The 17,377-nt window shown below is 43.2% G+C and overlaps 1 protein-coding gene across 1 annotated transcript in view; it reads left to right on the top strand.

Annotated features, from left to right (window-relative positions):
* Positions 1-17,377, top strand: part of ddhd1b (DDHD domain containing 1b) — a 32,298-nt gene that overhangs the window by 3,772 nt on the left and 11,149 nt on the right. Inside the window, exons 6-11 of the mRNA XM_056405203.1 lie at positions 1,413-1,519; positions 1,836-2,092; positions 2,870-2,945; positions 4,815-4,964; positions 5,140-5,204; positions 5,425-5,603. Of these exons, the coding sequence (XP_056261178.1) occupies positions 1,413-1,519; positions 1,836-2,092; positions 2,870-2,945; positions 4,815-4,964; positions 5,140-5,204; positions 5,425-5,603 (834 nt within the window). The remainder of the gene's footprint in view (positions 1-1,412; positions 1,520-1,835; positions 2,093-2,869; positions 2,946-4,814; positions 4,965-5,139; positions 5,205-5,424; positions 5,604-17,377) is intronic.

Below are 17,377 nucleotides of genomic sequence, written 5' to 3'. Positions count from 1 at the left end.
CCAATAATTGACTGGAAAGATCCCTTGGCATAAAACCACACCAGCATCATTAACTGTAAAGGAGCTGGCGAGCACAGCTGAGAAAAGTGTAGTGATGAGCTCTAAACAGTCGGACAAATCATGAACTGACTGCTGATCAAATCTATAGAGCAAAATCAATTCCTCTCTTTGAGGGTCCATCAGGTTCTTCTGATTGTGGAAAGCTCTTGTTGACATGTTCATCCTCTTCATTTATCACCATAAAATCAGACATGTTGCAGTTAAGACAGAGTCAGAGGTAACTTACGTTTTTTATTTCCTTAGTTTGGTCAGGAAGGTCTTCTGTGCAACAGCTTAACTGACTTTAAGTGATCCCTTAAGCATAAACTAAGATAAGGAGAAATCCTTAAATACTTAAGTGAACATTTTAAGGAAACCTTAAATTGTACATTTTGGAAAAATCTTAATTTAAGATGCTTTTTGCAACTGTTCCCTGGTCCTTTCTTTTTCTTTGCTCCCTCTTGGGCATATCTTCCAAAAGCACAGGGTGATTTATCATAGCTACACAGACGACAAAGATTTATTTTTAGATCTTTCACCAAATGATTTCAGCCCCATTCTATTTGGGAACAAAGAAGAAAGGTTGTAACTTAGTGCCTACCTGGAGTCTAGAGCATCAAAGACTTCAACCCATGTTAAACATCTGGGTGTGATCATGGTTGGGGATCTTAGTTTTAGTGACCACATAATAGCTTTAACTAAATTTGTGTTTTGGCATCTCAGAAACAGCTAGGGTCAGAGACTGTGTCTTACCAAAACTTAGCAAAACTTGTTCATCCCTTTTATATTATATCTTCCAGAGCTGATTACGGCAATGCTGTCCTCACTGGTTCACCAAATAAGACTATTAGACAGCTGCAACTTATTCAGATGCTGCTGCTGGGTTCTGACTAAAACTAAGAAAAGAGAGCATGTTATTCCAGTTCTCAGGTCTGACTGGCTTCCAGTCAGATACAGAGTTGACTTTTTGTCTACTAGTTTCTACATAGTCTGGGCCCTAAATATATTTCTGAAATGTGCCAGCTTTATAAAAAATAAACTAAGTTCTCTAAAATCTGCAGCAGATGGTCACTTGGTGGAGCCCTGCTGTGTTTAAGATAAACAGTGTGAAATGTCTTTCAGCCACTGTGCTGCCCCCTGCTGGAACCAGCTGGAACCAGCTCCCACTGGATCAAATCAAGTCACAGGGCACAGCCGAGACGCCCGATCACCAGGTTAATAATGACACTGGAAATACTGAGTTCAGGCAGGAAGTTGAGAGGTGGAGGATTGTGGGAAACTGAGCCCATGTGAAGTCTGTACTTCAGAGTCGGTGTTTTATCAGAAGAAGAAACAGACGGTTGTGTTGGTGTATTTTCTGTATTGTCCTGCAGACACAGTGGACTCCATCACTCCAGACAAAGTGCGAGGTCTCAGAGATATGCTGAACAGCAGCGCCATGGACATCATGTACTACACCAGCCCCCTGTACAGAGACGAGGTGAGCCTGGCACTACACACCCAGCCTGAGGTGGCGCCTCGCTCTGACTCCTCACAGCTATGGTGCTAGTGCTGGTTTGGGAGCAATAGTCTCATGAATCTGAATCAACTCCGAATCCTTAATCCTGACTAAGATGTTTTAATTCCACATGGTTGTAGCTCTGAATTATGGCTGTGAAATAACAGATGAATGATGGAGACTCTGAGGCAGCAGACATGACTTATTACGTCTTATTAACACAATTCAAAATGGCAAGTACCCCACCGTGTGTGTATGTGTGTTGTTGTTGTGTGTCTTTGTGTGTGTGTGTGTGTAGATTACCAGGGGTCTGACTCTGGAGCTGAATCGTCTGTACTCACTCTTCTGCTCGCGGAATCCAGACTTTGAGAAGAACGGGAAAGTGTCGATAGTGTCGCACTCACTGGGTTGCGTCATCACCTTCGACATCATGACAGGCTGGGACCCCGTTCGCTTCCATCACCAAGAAGCGCCAGACCCAGAGGAGACGAAGGTCCGCTGGCCGAGTGACGAAGAGCGCCACCTTCAGGAGCAGCTGAGACTCACACACCTCAGGTACTGCATGATACTATTCTGGAACAGGTGTGGAGTTTGATTCCATCTGTGTTGTGGCATAAAATGCACCTGAAGGTTTAAGTGACTGATATATAAGCAGAGGTAAGATTTACTAGTTTTCAGAACCTGGAGTGGACGAAGTTCACCTCCAATCAAACCATTGGAACAATTATAATTTCTATCAGTATTAACAGAACTGTGTGAACATGGTGCCTGAGGCGTAGGGGTTCACAAGTAACTGTACACTCATTTCTTTGGCAGACGTGAGAGTGTCCATTAGATTAAGGTGGAGTTGTATGTCAATATGAGGAGTGAACAGGTGAATGTGTTAGTGAAGAAGAATATTGAGGCTCAAAACAATCTCTCAGATTCTCTTTCTAAACTTGAATCACCTCCTTGTGGTTGTTTACTCCACTAACCAGCCAAGTTACATGAAATATGAACACAGTCTCTCCTTCCTGAGTTACAGTGTTGAATAATGACCAGAAGTGTTTTGCAGAACATTATGATGTCATGGTGAAGTTGACCTTTGACCTTTTGGATATAAAATGTGAACACTTCGTTTTATCCTTATAGACATTTGAGTTAAATTGTGCCATAATTAGTACATTAATTCATCAGTTATGGCCAGAAATATGTTTTGTGAGGTCACAGTGACCTTTGACCACCAATATCTAATGAGTTCATTCTTGACTCCAAATTGTGCCATATTTGAATATTTTTTTTAATTGACACCTAGTAATTAATGATTTTAATTTCTGTGTATCATCCGAACAGGCTAAGGGACCTGGAGGATCAGTTCCAGGGACTACAGACCTCGTCATGTGTCGCAGTGCCAGCCTTGAGATTCAAGGTAATGCTGAAAAGTTGAATTCTACTGTATCACCGGCACATGTTGTAGATGTGATTCTAACTACTGACCTGATCTAACGTGGACCTTTTGTTTTCAATTACAGACCTTCTGATTTAAATTACAGACCTTCTAATTCTACCTACACACTTTCAGATTCTAACTACAGACCTTCTGATTTAAACTACAAACCTTTTGATTCTAACTACAGACCTTCTGATTTAAACTACAGACATTCTGGTTCTAACTACAGATCTTCTGATTTCCATAACAGACCTTCTGAGTTAACCAACAAGCCTAACCTTCTGATTTAAACTGCAGACCTTCTGATTCTAACTACAGACCTTCAGATTTAAACTACAAACCTTCTGATTCTAACTGCAGACCTTCTTATTTAAACTACAGCCATTCTGGTTCCAACTACAGATCTTCCGATTTAATCTGTAGACCCTTGATTCTAACTACAGACATTCTGGTTCCAACTACAATCTTCTGATTTAAAGTACAGACCTTCTGATTCTAACTACAGACATTCTGGTTCCAATTGCAGACTTTCTGGTTTTAACTACACACTTTCTGGTTCTAACCACAGATCTTCTGATTTAAACAACATACTTTCTGAGCTCAACAGCAAACCTTGTGATTTAAACTGCAGACCTTCGTATTGTAACTACAGACCTTCGTATTGTAACTACAGACCTTCTCATTTAAACTGCAGACCTTTTGATTTAAACTGCAGACTTTCTGATTTAAACTGCAAACCTTCTGATTATGACTGCAGACCTTCTTTATTTAAACAACAGCCATTCTGGGTTTTAACTATAGCCTTTTTGATTCTAACTACAGACCTTCCGATTCTAACTACAGACCTTCTGATTTAAACTACAGCCATTCTGGTTCCAACTGCCGATCTTCTGATTTAAATTACAGACCTTCTGATTTTATGTAAAAATCCTCTGATTCTAACTAGAGACCCTGCGTTTCTATCTACAGACCTTCTGATTTAAACTGCAGACCTTTTGATTTAAACAGCAGACATTGTGGTTCTAACTGAAGAGCTTCTTATTTCAACAACAGTCCTTCTGAGTTCAACAACAGACCTTTTGATTTTAACTACACACTCTGAGTCATACTACAGATCTTCTCATTCTAACTGCAGACCTGAACTAACCACAGACCTTCTCATTTCAACTACAGACCTTCTGATTCTAACTACAGACCTTCTTATTCAAACTACAGACCTTCTGATTCTAACTACACACCCTCTGAGTCTAATTACAGACCTCCTGATTCTAACTACAGACCCTCTGATTTAAACTACAGATCTTCCAATTCTAACTACAGACCTGAACTAACTGCAGACCTTCTGATTCTAATTACATACCTTCTGATGTCAACTACATACCTCCTGATTCTAAATACAGACCTTCTCATTCTAACTACAGACAATCTGATTTAAACTACAGATCTTCCAATTCTAACTACACACCTGAACTAACTATGGACCTTCTGATTTTAACAACGAACCTTCTCTTCTCTGTCCCTAGAAGCATCACAATCACACAGTATGGACACAGACTGCTGCAGAGTACTTAACAGAGGGTTTCATTTCTTACTGTGGTGTAAATAATTACTTTTCAACACCTCCTGAGCAGGTGGTAGTGATGCAGACCTTCCCGTCTGTTTTTATTTTCCACTCATTGGTTTCAGTTGTTCCCACTCTTTGTTTTATAGTAGCTTGAGTGGAGAATGAGTTGAAATCCATGAAGCAATCACAGACTTTATTCAAATTAATAACTGTCCTCAGAAGATTTGGGGTGGGGGTCTCAGTCGTTTTCTCAAGTTGGATCTACCCCACTCTCTGTGCTGCAGGTGGAAAATTTCTTCTGCATGGGCTCTCCTCTGGCTGTGTTCCTGGCACTGCGAGGGATCCGGCCTGGAAACAACAGTGTGCAGGACCACATCCTCCCCACAACTATCTGCAAACGCCTCTTCAACATATTCCATCCCACAGACCCTGTGGTGAGAGCCACTACCCAGAGATGTGTGTTTCATTCATGTCACATTTGGATGCAGCTCTGTGGGAATTTTCTATTATACTACAAAATAATGAAAACTGAAGGACATGCTGACAGTTACATTATACTCAAATTACAAAAAGAAAAATACCCTCATCAAGTGTTTATCCTCTTTTCAGGCATACAGATTGGAGCCTCTCATCTTAAAACACTACAGCAACATTGCACCTGTTCAAATCCACTGGTATGTGTTTTGGTTTTATATGAGACATAATGTGCTATTTGTATACGATTTCCTATGAATTTAGCAGATCAGTAGAGGCTGTGATGTTGTCCTCTTTCTCTCTGTTATCAGTTTACAGTAAAAGTAATGGTATAATGAGCTGGTATAAACTAAGTCACAGCTTCAGACAGAATGAGGACTAGAGTCAGTGACCTGAGCTTGATGTGGATGTGATGTGCAGGTATAACACCACCAGCCCAACACCGTATGATCAGATCCGGCCCACACTGATAAACCCCCCAAAGGAGACAGCGTCCGTCTCAGACTCAGAAAGCATCCCCAGCCCCTGCACCTCCCCCCCACAGGCTCGTCGGCACTACGGAGAGTCTATTACCAACCTGGGCAAGGCCAGCATCATGGGTGAGCACACAGAGAGGGTCACGGCTGTGTGGATGGCAGATGCAGTAGGACATGATACAAGTGGCAGAGCTCTCACTTTTTATTTCAATTCAAACTTTGGTAATTTCCTGCAAATGTAATAGCCATTAGCTGAGACCCTGACAGGCTGAAAGTCTCTTTTGTCACTCTCTTTTGAACATTCAGTTCAAACTCGTGCAGGGTGGGTGCAGGTCTTAAAAACCCTGCCTTTGATACTCAAAAGCTGCTTTCCCATTCATCTGCTATGATGATTTGTGACATCACAAATAGTTTAGAAGTCAGTTGTGGTCCGGTATTCAACTTACACAAGTGTGATTTGGAAACTCGAAGCCTCCAGTGCACATACATTGAGAATGGACTGTTCAGTGAAGTAGGAGACATATTGTGTCCTTCTATTAAACTTTTAGGGTGACATGAATATTTCTTTGATTATGGAATTTAATTAAATTAATTTTAATTTAGGCTTGGATGTCATTTTAAGGATTTTAACAAGACACACTTTTTTTGTGTAAAAACTATATCAGACACATTATTATTCAAAGAAAAGTATTTTATATACATCTATAACATGCCTTGAAGGAATCTTATGATTGAATTGTGTTTGTCATAATTTCTTTACATCAAAAATTGATAACTTAATTGTGATAATAATCACAACTAGAAAATACCTGGAAAAATTTTTAATGTGCCTGCTGCTTGGTGCGTGTACTTCAACTCACATTTAAATCTGTACAAAGGACGTTACTTTCCATTTCATTCATGTTGTAGAGACTTATCCTGACACTGACCTCAGTCACTGCAGGTGTCCCTCAAAAAGCCTTTTGAAGCTGTCACGACTGGCCAAAATAACCTCACACTGATGGTTTCAAACCCAAATTTGTCCCCACAACCGTAGCAAGACATGTATACACACATGTACATGTCCTAATAGAAGTTGATCTGCAATAAAGCTATACCACTATATCCCCATATAGACGATAGCTTCTAAGAGAAGCTTATTACCTACCTTACAGTTTATGTTTGAGACTCTTATTTTGAAAGTGTCTGTGCTTCTGTGTTTGGCAGTATAAATTGCATAAGGTTTTGTACAATAGAGCCAATAATTCCCTTTTACCACATTGAGACTTTTGAACATTAATCCAAAATCGTGGTGATTGTGTCAATATATGTGTGTTTGTGTTTTTGCAAGTTTTCGTGTGTAGCGGTAGAGCTGCCCACAGAACCTCCAGTAAGTTCTTGTTACCCGGTTGAGACTCTTATTTTGAAGGTCGCATATCCAAAAAATAAGATGGTGGTCTGTCAATGTGAGTATTGTTGTGTATGGCAGTAGAGCCGTCTACCATAGAGCCTCCAAAAAGCTTGTGTTACCAGGTTGAGACACTTATACAATTATATCCATATGGTGGTGATGGTGTTTGTGTGTCTTTCAATGTATGTGTGTGTGCGTGATGTTGGGAACTGCCAAAGCTTAACCTCCAACAGCCCTTTGAAGTTGTCAGGACTGGCCAAAATGACCTCACAATAATGGTTTTGAAATGGGTATAGTATGGACCCAAGTGCAGCACACAACTTGACGTAGTTTGTAATGACCTTTATTTATGAACCAGCAGAGATATTGCACACAGGTGGGTATTGGGGATAGAGGAAGGGGTCCCGGGCCGGGGCTGGAGATGCCGTGCTGCGGAGCAGGTGAGTGGAGTGGGTTGGGGAGGCTCACCTCAAGGAATGCAACGGTACCGATGTTGTCGAGGAAGCAGGAGGATCAGAACCAGGTAAGCAGTCAGCAGGGTGGACGAACCAGGCTGGGAGTGGACGTGAACCGGGCGTTAAGGGTCTGGAACGCCTTGTCAGCATCGGGGGACCAGCAGAATTGCACCTTGGAGGACGTCAAGGTGGTGAGGGGGGCGACCACGGAGCTGTACCAACGGATGAACCTCTGGTAAAAGTTGGCAAACCCCAGGAACTGTTGCAGCTGTTTACGGGAACCAGGAATGGGCCAGGCAGTGACAGTTGAAACTTTGGTGGGGTCTATCTGGATGCTACCTCGGCCGACAATGTACCCCAGGAAGGAGACTGAGGAGGCATGGAACTCACACTTCTCTGCCTTAAGGACGCCTCCAGGAGCCTCTGCAGTACCACTTGGACGTGGTGGACGTGTTCCTCGCGGGACTTTGAGAAGATCAGGATGTCGTCAAGGTAAACAAAGACATGTTTGTTGAGCATGTCTCGGAGGACGACGTTTACCAACGCCTGGAAGACTGCTGGGGCGTTGGTGAGACCAAAGGGCATGACCAGATACTCGTAGTGGCCTGTGGGGGTGTTAAATGCCATCTTCCACTCATCTCCTTCTCTGATGTGAACCAGGTGGTAGGCGTTGCGGAGGTCCAGCTTAGTGAAGATCGTGGCGCCCTCAGGAGTTCAAGAGCAGAGGAGATGAGGGGCAATGGTTACCGATTCTTCATAGTGATGTCATTCAGTCCTCGGTAGTCTTTTTTTCTCCACGAACACCAACCCAGCACCAGCTGGAGAAGAGGACAGACAGATGATGACAGCTGCCAGAGAGTCATTGATGTACATCTCCATGGCGAGCGGTTCTGAACCAGAGAGGGAGTAGAGGAGGCGAGGACCCAGGTAGAGGATCAACAGCGCAGTCATAGGGGCGATGAGGCGGCAGAGAGGTGGCCTTGCTCCTACCTGATCTCTCTGGTGTTTTTCCACTCACCCCGCCTCTGTCTCACTCTCCACTCTGCCACACCTCCCTCATCAGCCTCACCGTCCCCACCTGTTGCTCCCAGCTGCATTCCATCTCCTATTAAGCAAGTATTTAAGTAGCCTTGGTCTACTTACTCATGGAGCGGGTTCGGGAGGCTCACGAGTTGGAAGGAAGGCAACAGTACCGTTAAGGAGCAGGCTGCAGATGTTGTCGAGGAATAAGGAGGGTCGGAACCAGGTAAGCAGCAGGGTGGACAAACTGGGAAGGAGCAGGTAATCAGGGCCAGACAAAGGATCAGGAAACCAGCAGGGAAGTACTCACAAGACAAACCCACCAAGAAAGACTAGACGAGGCAGGAGTCTCTGATGGTAAAGATCCCACAGGTAAGACAGGTGGGAACCTCACATAGCAACGTCAGAGCTGGGGAATGCCAAACAGCAGACAGGAACCAGGAGGGGTAAAGGCAGAACTCGTGGTTGGGGACAGAAGGCTGAGGCGTTAACCGGGGCAGAGACGAGGCAGGATAGTCAGAGACGAGCAGGGTCGATAACAGGAAGTCGGTCCGGAGATGAATGCTGGAAAGTCTTGCATAATACAGAGACAAATTGGCAATGAGTGAGTGGACCAAGGCTGCTTAAATACTGGCTTAATAGGAGATGGAATGCAGCTGGGAGTAACAGGTGGGGACAGTGAGGCTGATGAGGAGGTGTGGCAGAGTGGAGAGTAAGACGGAGGCGGGGTGAGTGGAAAAACACCAGAGAGATCAGGTAGGAGCACAGTCAGATTGTTACAGGTTTTTCACCAAAATTGTCCTCACAATTGTAGAAACACATGTGCTGATTTGCTTTATAGATGCTCTCATACTTGAGAGTAATAATGGTAAGAGTTAATGAGTCTAATCAGCCAATAAGAATTAGCTTTCTGTGCGTGTGCGCATAGAGATCAAAGAGTCTCTTAACGGGCTGTTTCGAACATCTTTGTCTAGCTGGAAGACAGAGCTGACACAGAGCTGAATGAGATTTTGGCTCTGCGAGCCACTCAAACAACTGCTATTTCTGAAAAAGCAGTAACTCTTATCAAAACCATGGGCAAATCATGAGCAGGACAAGAACTTCAGGCACGGATTATCTGGCTTTGGTGTATCTAGAGCCAAAAATGTGGACACAGGAGCGAGTTACAAAAAAGGGTCACTTCTGTGGAGGGTACTCCCATCACTTTGAGGCTCTCTGTTGAAAATCTAAATCTCTGTGCTTAGGTAGACACTTTCTATGAAACAGCACAAATTTGTCTACTACCAAGGAAGCCATGATTTGTCAAGAATGAATTATGTGGTCAGAAGGACAAGAATTTTTTCAGAGGAGTTCTAGAGCTTCTCCCACTCTAGCTGTGATGTCATCCACTCTAGCTCTGAACATTCCATGCAATACACACCCATTATAAAATCTGAAATGGTGTAGGAGCGGTCAGTAAATCAACGCGCATTCACTCTTTCGTGGTGTCACAATAATACTTTCTTTTATTGCATAACAGCAACAGCAAAATAAATAAAGATCATCTTAAACAGAAAACTCGCTTTATATTGAAATGCGGTTGAAAAATAGTTTGCCCTTCCGCTCTCTAGCCAAACACACACCCCTTACCTGTGCTCAGGTGACGTCTACTTATAGAGTTAACACCCCCTGACATCATCATTGCATCATCATAATCACTTTAGCAATATCACGTCAACATAAACAGCAGTATTTCATCATGATTTGATATGTAGGTGGCAGCATGATTATAAATGACTTGCATGAATATGATAAATATGATATGGTATAGGTAGGTAAAACACAAATTAGTGTATTGGCTTCAACACTCCGGCCCCTAATTGACCGGTATAGGGCAATTCATACATTCATACAATGAAGCATACACTCAAGATTCCTTTGTGGCAATATTCAGGATTGTCCATAGAATTTCAAAAATAATTAAAAACAAAATAATAATAATAATCCAGTTAATTCCAATAGTCCATTTGTGAAATAAGTTCATAAAAATTCAACCAAAAAGATCAACGCAGATCCTCGTTTGAAAAAGAGAAAAAAGAGAGAAAAGGTTCAACTAAAGTCCTTTCAGGGGTCAAAATATTTAAAAAAAAAGTGTATAGGTCAGACCTGTCTCCTCAGGTCATGTCTTGTAGAAGGCACAGCTTAGTAATAGGCCTTTCCAAGGTGCCATTTTGTGTCCTGATCTTGACCCAACGTACATGTCCTTTTTTGTCGGGGAAGATTTCTGTGATTCTGCCCATGGGCCAGGAGTTGCGTCGTGAGCTTTCATCGATAATCAGCACTATGTCTCCATGTTTTAGATTCTTTTTAACCTTATTCCATTTCTGCCTCTCTTGTAACAATGGGAGGTACTCTCTTGTCCAGCTTTTCCAGAAGAGATCAGCTATGTATTGGGTCTGGTTCCATCTTCACTTTCACTTTTGTCAAAGAGTCCAGGTGGAAGAGTAGGCATTCTCTTCATTTGGAGCAGGTGGTTGGGTGTTAGAGGCTCCGGATCTTTCGCATCCTGAGATAAGACTGTGATGGGCCGGTCATTCATGATCGCCTCTACCTCACATAAAGCTGTTTGGAGGCTCTCGTCATCCAGGGTCTGTTCCCTTGTGATGGAATAGAGGATCTTTTTGATTATTCGGATGAGCCGCTCCCATACGCCTCCATGATGAGGACCATAGGGTGGATTGAATGTCCATTTGATACCTTCAGCGTGAATCAAATGCTGGATTTTACTGAGGTTAAGGTGAGTAAGTGCTTCTCGAAGCTCCCGTTCTGCCCCCACGAAATTTGTACCGTTGTCAGAAACAATCTCCTTCACTTGGCCTCGTCTGCAGATAAATCGTCGGAGTGCAGAAATGCAGGAGTCTTTGTCCATTGAATGACATCTCTAAGTGTACGGCTCTACTTGCGAGGCACGTAAACAAGGCTCCATACCTTTTTACTTTGCTGCGGCCACGCTTGACTTCTATTGGACCAAAGTAGTCTAGTCCAGTGTGGGTAAAGGGTGGCAAGTCAGGTGTTATCCTGTGTAGAGGTAGGTCAGACATTTTTTGTGTCATTGCTGTGCCATACCATCTCCTGCAGAGTACACAGTCCCGTGTTATCTTTCTCGCAGCAGAGTTTGCTCTTATGATCCAGTATTTTGTTCTGAGTTTTGCTATCATTTGATTTCTTCCACAATGACCCACCAAGGCGTGGGTATGGTGTAAGAGTAGCTTTGATAGGTGGTTGTCCTTGGGCAAAATGGCTGGATGTTTGATTTCCGCTGGCATTGCCAGTTTACTTAGTCTGCCTCCAACTCTCAGGATTCCATGTTGAAAGATGGGATCTAGTTTATAGATCCTACTGTTTCTCTTTATGGGTAAGCCCTTTTGTAGAGAGGTCACCTCACCTTGAAAGGATTGTTGTTGGACATAGGACACAAGTGATTGCTCAGCCTTGGCTAGATCCTCCACAGACAGCTGTGGGTCTGAATCACTAATTTTCTTTTTTAAGTTCAATTGTCTCAGAGTTTCTTTGAATTTTAGGAGCCAGGCTGCCGATCGAATCAATTTGTCCCATGATGAAAAGTGCTCAGTCAGCGGACTTTGATTCTGCAACGCACTTGTAGTGAAAGCCACAGTCACCTTCTTGACCTCTGGGTCTTTGTCGGACAGTGTGGGTGGTACTTGGATCACTGGCCAGTCTGTTTCAGGTTGCATCAGGAAATCTGGCCCTCTCAGCCAGTGTCCTTCTTGAAGGAAAGTCTCAGCTTTCATGCCTCTTGATGCACTGTCTGCGGGATTGATTCCAGTCTTTATATGGAGCCATTGGGATTTGTGTGTCAGATCCCGAATAGTAGACACTCTGTTCGCCACGTAGGTCTGAAACCTTCTGCAGTCATTTTGGATGTGTTTTAAGACTGGTGCTGTCGGTCCAAAAAACTGAGTCTCCGAGGGTTAACTCAAGCTCTCTCTTCAGCATCCTGTCTATCCTAGCAGCAAGGACTGCACTGGCAAGCTCCAGCCTTGGGATTGTCACCACCTTTAAAGGTGCCACTCTTGCCTTCCCAATCATAAAGGCAATGTGAGGTAATCCATCATCACTAGTCAGTCTTAGATAGCTGACTGTCCCATAACCTCGCTCGCTTGCATCGCAGATGTGAAGCATCTGTGCCCCAGTGGCTTCAAAATCTGGTGGCCTAAGACATCTCCTGATTCTTAAGCTGGAAATCAGGTTAAGATCTTTCAGCCACGCCTTCCACTTATCTGTGTAAGCAGTTGGTATCAGTTCATCCCATCCACAGTTTAGCTTGCACAGGTCCTGCAGTATTCCTTTCCCGGTCAGCATAATTGGTGCTAGGAACCCTGGAGGATCATATACTGAGTTTAACACAGACAAAATGCTTCTACGGGTGACTGATGGTTGTTTTGGGGTGATCGAGAAGAAGAACATGTCTGACTCAGTGTCCCATCGCATGCCAAGAGCACTTTCTATGGGCAGTTTGTCTTTGTCAAGGTCTAGATCTTTGACCTCTTTTGCTCTATCTTCAGCTGGAACCGAAGCAAGGACTGCACGACTGTTACTGGTCCATTTGGTGAGCTTAAATCCACCTGTGGCGCATACTGATCCGAGCTCTTTCACCAGAGAGATTGCTTGGCTCTCATTTGGGACAGATTTGAGACAGTCGTCTACATAAAAGTTGTGATGAATTGTTGAGAACTTCAGTGCGACATTTCCCTTCATTATCATCAGCTGTCCGCTTCAGTGCGAAATTGGCACAACTCGGGGATGAGATTGCTCCAAAGAGATGCACCATCATCCGGTACTCTTCTAACGGTTGGTTGGTGTCGCCGTCTGGCCACCACAGGAATCTGAGGAAGTCCACATCATGTGTAGGTATCCTTACTTGATGGAACATTCCTTCGATATCTCCCATCACTGCTACTGGATCCTGTCGGAATCTGAGGAGTACACCCAACAAGGTGTATGTAAGGTCAGGACCCTGCAGCAGCTCAGAGTTCAGTGAAATTCCTTGAAATGAAGAGGTACAATCGAACACCACCCGGATTGTCTTTTTCCTTTTGTGATAGACACCATGGTGAGGGATGTAGCACAATCTTCCATCTATCCGGGGAAGTTTTTCCTCTGGTACTCTTTCTGCATGCCCTTTCCTCAAGACATCACTCATGAAGCCAATATTGTCTTTCCGAAAGGCTTCGTCTTTCTGGAATCTGCGGGCAAGACTTAGTGCTCTTTGTTCCGCCACCTTCCTGTTGTTTGGCAGGCTGATGTCATCCCAACGGAACGGAAGTCGTATTTCATAGTGGCCATCTTTTTTTTGACTGAGCTGTTCATCACATGCAAGAATTTCTTGTCTTCAAATGACTGTTCTTGTTTTTCATTGTAGGCCAACTCTGAGAAATCCTGGTTGTATTGATGTATAAGGAGCTCTTCCAGCTTGACCACTGATATCTTATTGGAAATTATCCGTGGTCGACCATGCTCATCCATAGGTGCAGTACTGCTGAGAGGTCCATTTATAGTCCAACCTAGGCGTGTTAGGACTGCGTAGGGCCCCTCATCTTTGCTATTGATCACTCTCAGTGGCTCCATAGCCTTTGGAACATTTACACCGATCAATAGGCCTACTTCTGACTTGATGGATCTTAAATGGACATCCTTTAGGTAAGGCCCTCCTTTTATGTCTATATCTGTAGGAATGTTCTCTTTACTGACAGGAATGGCATTTTGTGTGAAGACCTCAGGAAGCTCTATGAAGCTGTTGCCATCCAGGCTGCATACTTCCAGTCCTCTCATAGCATGGGTTTTCACAGGTTTTTCATGACCCATCGTTCGGAGTAGGATCTCTGATTTCTTTCCTCTGACAGACAACTGTTCCATCAGTTTCTCCGTGACAAAAGTAGCATTGCTTCCGGGATCTGCTGAAACTTTAGCAATGCAATTGCTCCTGGTGTCTGAATTCTGCTTAGCTGCTGATTTGGTATTTCCTGGAGTAAAGTTCTCTATATGCAAGACAGTGGGGTGTCTCTTCTCACAAGCACGACACGTTTGACGTTTCTTGCATTCTTTACTCATATGACCTTTGACCAAGCAGGCAAAGCAGAGTCCATTTTTCTTTAGCAGCTCAACTTTCTCCTTGTGGGGAATCTTCGCTATTGCTTCACATGTTTCCATCACATGATCTCCTTTACAGAATGTACAAGGCTTGACAAAAGCATCCATGGCCGTCTGGATGCCCTCTGGCCTTTCTCCCCTTTTCCATGCATTGATGTTCATGTTGGTTTCTGCCTTGGGAACGACCGTTGTAGCAAAGCTTTTCTTGCTGCTTGATCTCATATATGGTAAATCCTTTTTAGATTTCCTCCCATTTGTGCTTCCAGCAGAATCCTGGATATCCCCAAAGACAGGATCTTGAATGATTCTGGCCTGTTTTTCGATAAACAGAACAAGGTCATGGAATTTAGGTCTCTGCTGTGTTCTTTCAGTGATGTCACACACAACAGACCGCCATTTCTCTCGAAGTTTAAATGGGAGTTTGGAAACAAGTCTTTTCATGTTAGATGGTGAGTCCAGCTCTGACATATATGGAAGGTCCTGAACTGCATTACCACAGCCTCTTAGATAGAGGGCGTAGTTATGAAGTGCCTCTCCATAATCTGTACGTATTTGGTTCCAGTTTAAGGCCTTTTCAACATATGCGGATGTGACTTTGAAATCATCGCCGAAGTGATATTTAAGTAGGTGCTTTGCTTCCTCGTAACCAGTCGTGGCGTTCATGTCAAGGCAGCTTTGAACTAGTTCTTTTGGCTGTCCGACAGTATACTGTTCCAGGAAGTACAGTCGATCCTCGTTACTGTTGGTTTTGTCCTCAATGTTGTGCTTAAAAGCCTTCATAAATGGCCTGAAAGTGAGAGGATCACCGTCGAACACCGGAACCTCCCTTCTTGGGAGTTTAGATTCTTTCTGCTGTATCACTAGCAGATCCGCCAAGTCTGTCTGTCTTTGTATAATGTTTGTGAGATCAATGCTCTGAGCTATCTCACTTCTGGGAGTGGATTCACCTCGTCTATGTGGTCCATCAGATACAACAACTCTAGGTGTGTGAGTGTTTGTTGTAGCCCTTGGTGGTTGCTCAGACCCTTTTGTGATTGCAGTTAGTGGTGGGTACTGAGTGTGTATCATTTTTTGTAAGGGTGTCTTAGGTATGGTTCCTATCTGTGCAAACTCCAGTTGTGTTAGGCTTCCTTCTGTTTTGTCAGCCGCATTTATTTGTTCCATTTCTTTTCCAGATTCTGATGCTTCATCATCTTCAAATTTCTCCAGAGCCTTTAGCCTCGCATCAGCTGCAGCAATATCTGCTTCCAAGTCCAGGGATTCCATTTTTAAACCCAGCTGATGCTTCTCCATTTCCAGTTCATGTTTCCTTTTGAGAGCTTCAGCTCTGGCCTGCAGAGCAGCTTTGTCTGCAGCAGCCTTCATGCGTGCTGAAACAACAGATGAAGATTTGGAACCTTTAGAACCTTTTGAAGCCTTTGAACCAGTCTGTGAGACACTATCCCCAACATCCACAAGAGTCTGTAGGTCAGGCTGAGGTTTTATCCATTGACCCACTTCAGTTAGAAAAGCATCATAATCAGCCATTTTTGGCTCATACCAGTCCAAAGTTTCATTCATTCTCACATCCTCAGGCAGCAGTTTCTGAACAGATTCATGACACCTTTTAAATTCATCCAGCAGTCTTAGCAGTTCATTTGCACCTTCATTAATCTTGTCAACATCAGCACCCTCTTTCATCATTGTTTTTATTTCATTCATTTTCCGTGTACAGTGCGAGAGTTTCCCTCTGCGTGTTGCGCTGAGTGATTTGAACGCTTTCCTTTGTTGCACAGCGTCCATCTCAGTAATATCAGCTTCAGTGACTCCACATTCTGTTCCTTCTGCCATTGTTTCAGTTTTCATTTTCAGCCTTTAATATTCGTTTGTAGTAAGTAAAACCGACAGCTTTTGTTTGAATATTCATTAGTATTTCGGTTATTGTTTTATTTATTTTTACTCCTTCATGCGCACAGCCGTGCTTTGTTTAGGTTTCAATCCGTTTATAGGTCATTTAAGTTACTTTATTTCCATTGAGCGTATATCTTTATTTTCCGGGCCTTTTCCGCAGTTTGTTTCGTATATTATATTTTATTTCCATCTGCTTGTAATATTTTCATTCATATCTTTGAGATCTTCGCATCACCTTTAAAGTTGTCCGCTTTCCGTGCAGCGATATTAATCCGTGGCCTATAGTTTCAGTGATTTCGTAATTTTATAGGCAGTTTATGGATTCATTTGTCTGCTCGTCAAACAGTTCCTTCTTTTCATTTGTCACCTTTTAATGTTTGATCGTAGCCAGGTTCAGAAAACAGCTCATCCGCTCGTTTACTCACGGTACCGGTGAGATCAGATTCTGGCAGCAGCCCAGATCAATCCAAACAGACTCCGGTCTCTTTCATTTCCACGTTGACTGGTGTCCTTTCTGGCGTTCAGATGGGCTATTTTTCAACTTGATTGTAGGAGCGGTTAGTAAATCAACGCGCATTCACTCTTTCGTAGTGTCACAATAATACTTTCTTTTATTGCATAACAGCAACAGCAAAATAAATAAAGATCATCTTAAACAGAAAACTCGCTTTATGTCGAAATGCGGTTGAAAAATAGTTTGCCCTTCCGCTCTCTAGCCAAACACACTACCCTTACCTGTGCTCAGGTGACGTCTACTTATAGAGTTAACACCCCGTGACATCATCATTGTATCATCATAATCACTTTAGCAATATCACGTCAACATAAACAGCAGTATTTCATCATGATTTGATATGTAGGTGGCAGCATGATTATAAATGACTCACATGAATATGATAAATATGATATGGTATAGGTAGGTAAAACACATATTAGTGTATTGGCTTCAACATGGTCTAAAAATTACGCAAAACGTAAACTGCGATTTTGTG

The sequence above is a fragment of the Seriola aureovittata genome, chromosome 19 (assembly GCF_021018895.1).
Source record: "Seriola aureovittata isolate HTS-2021-v1 ecotype China chromosome 19, ASM2101889v1, whole genome shotgun sequence".
Lineage (NCBI taxonomy): Eukaryota > Metazoa > Chordata > Actinopteri > Carangiformes > Carangidae > Seriola > Seriola aureovittata.
The sequence above is the reverse complement of the archived record's forward strand: the minus strand, read 5'-3'. Positions and strand labels throughout refer to the sequence as shown.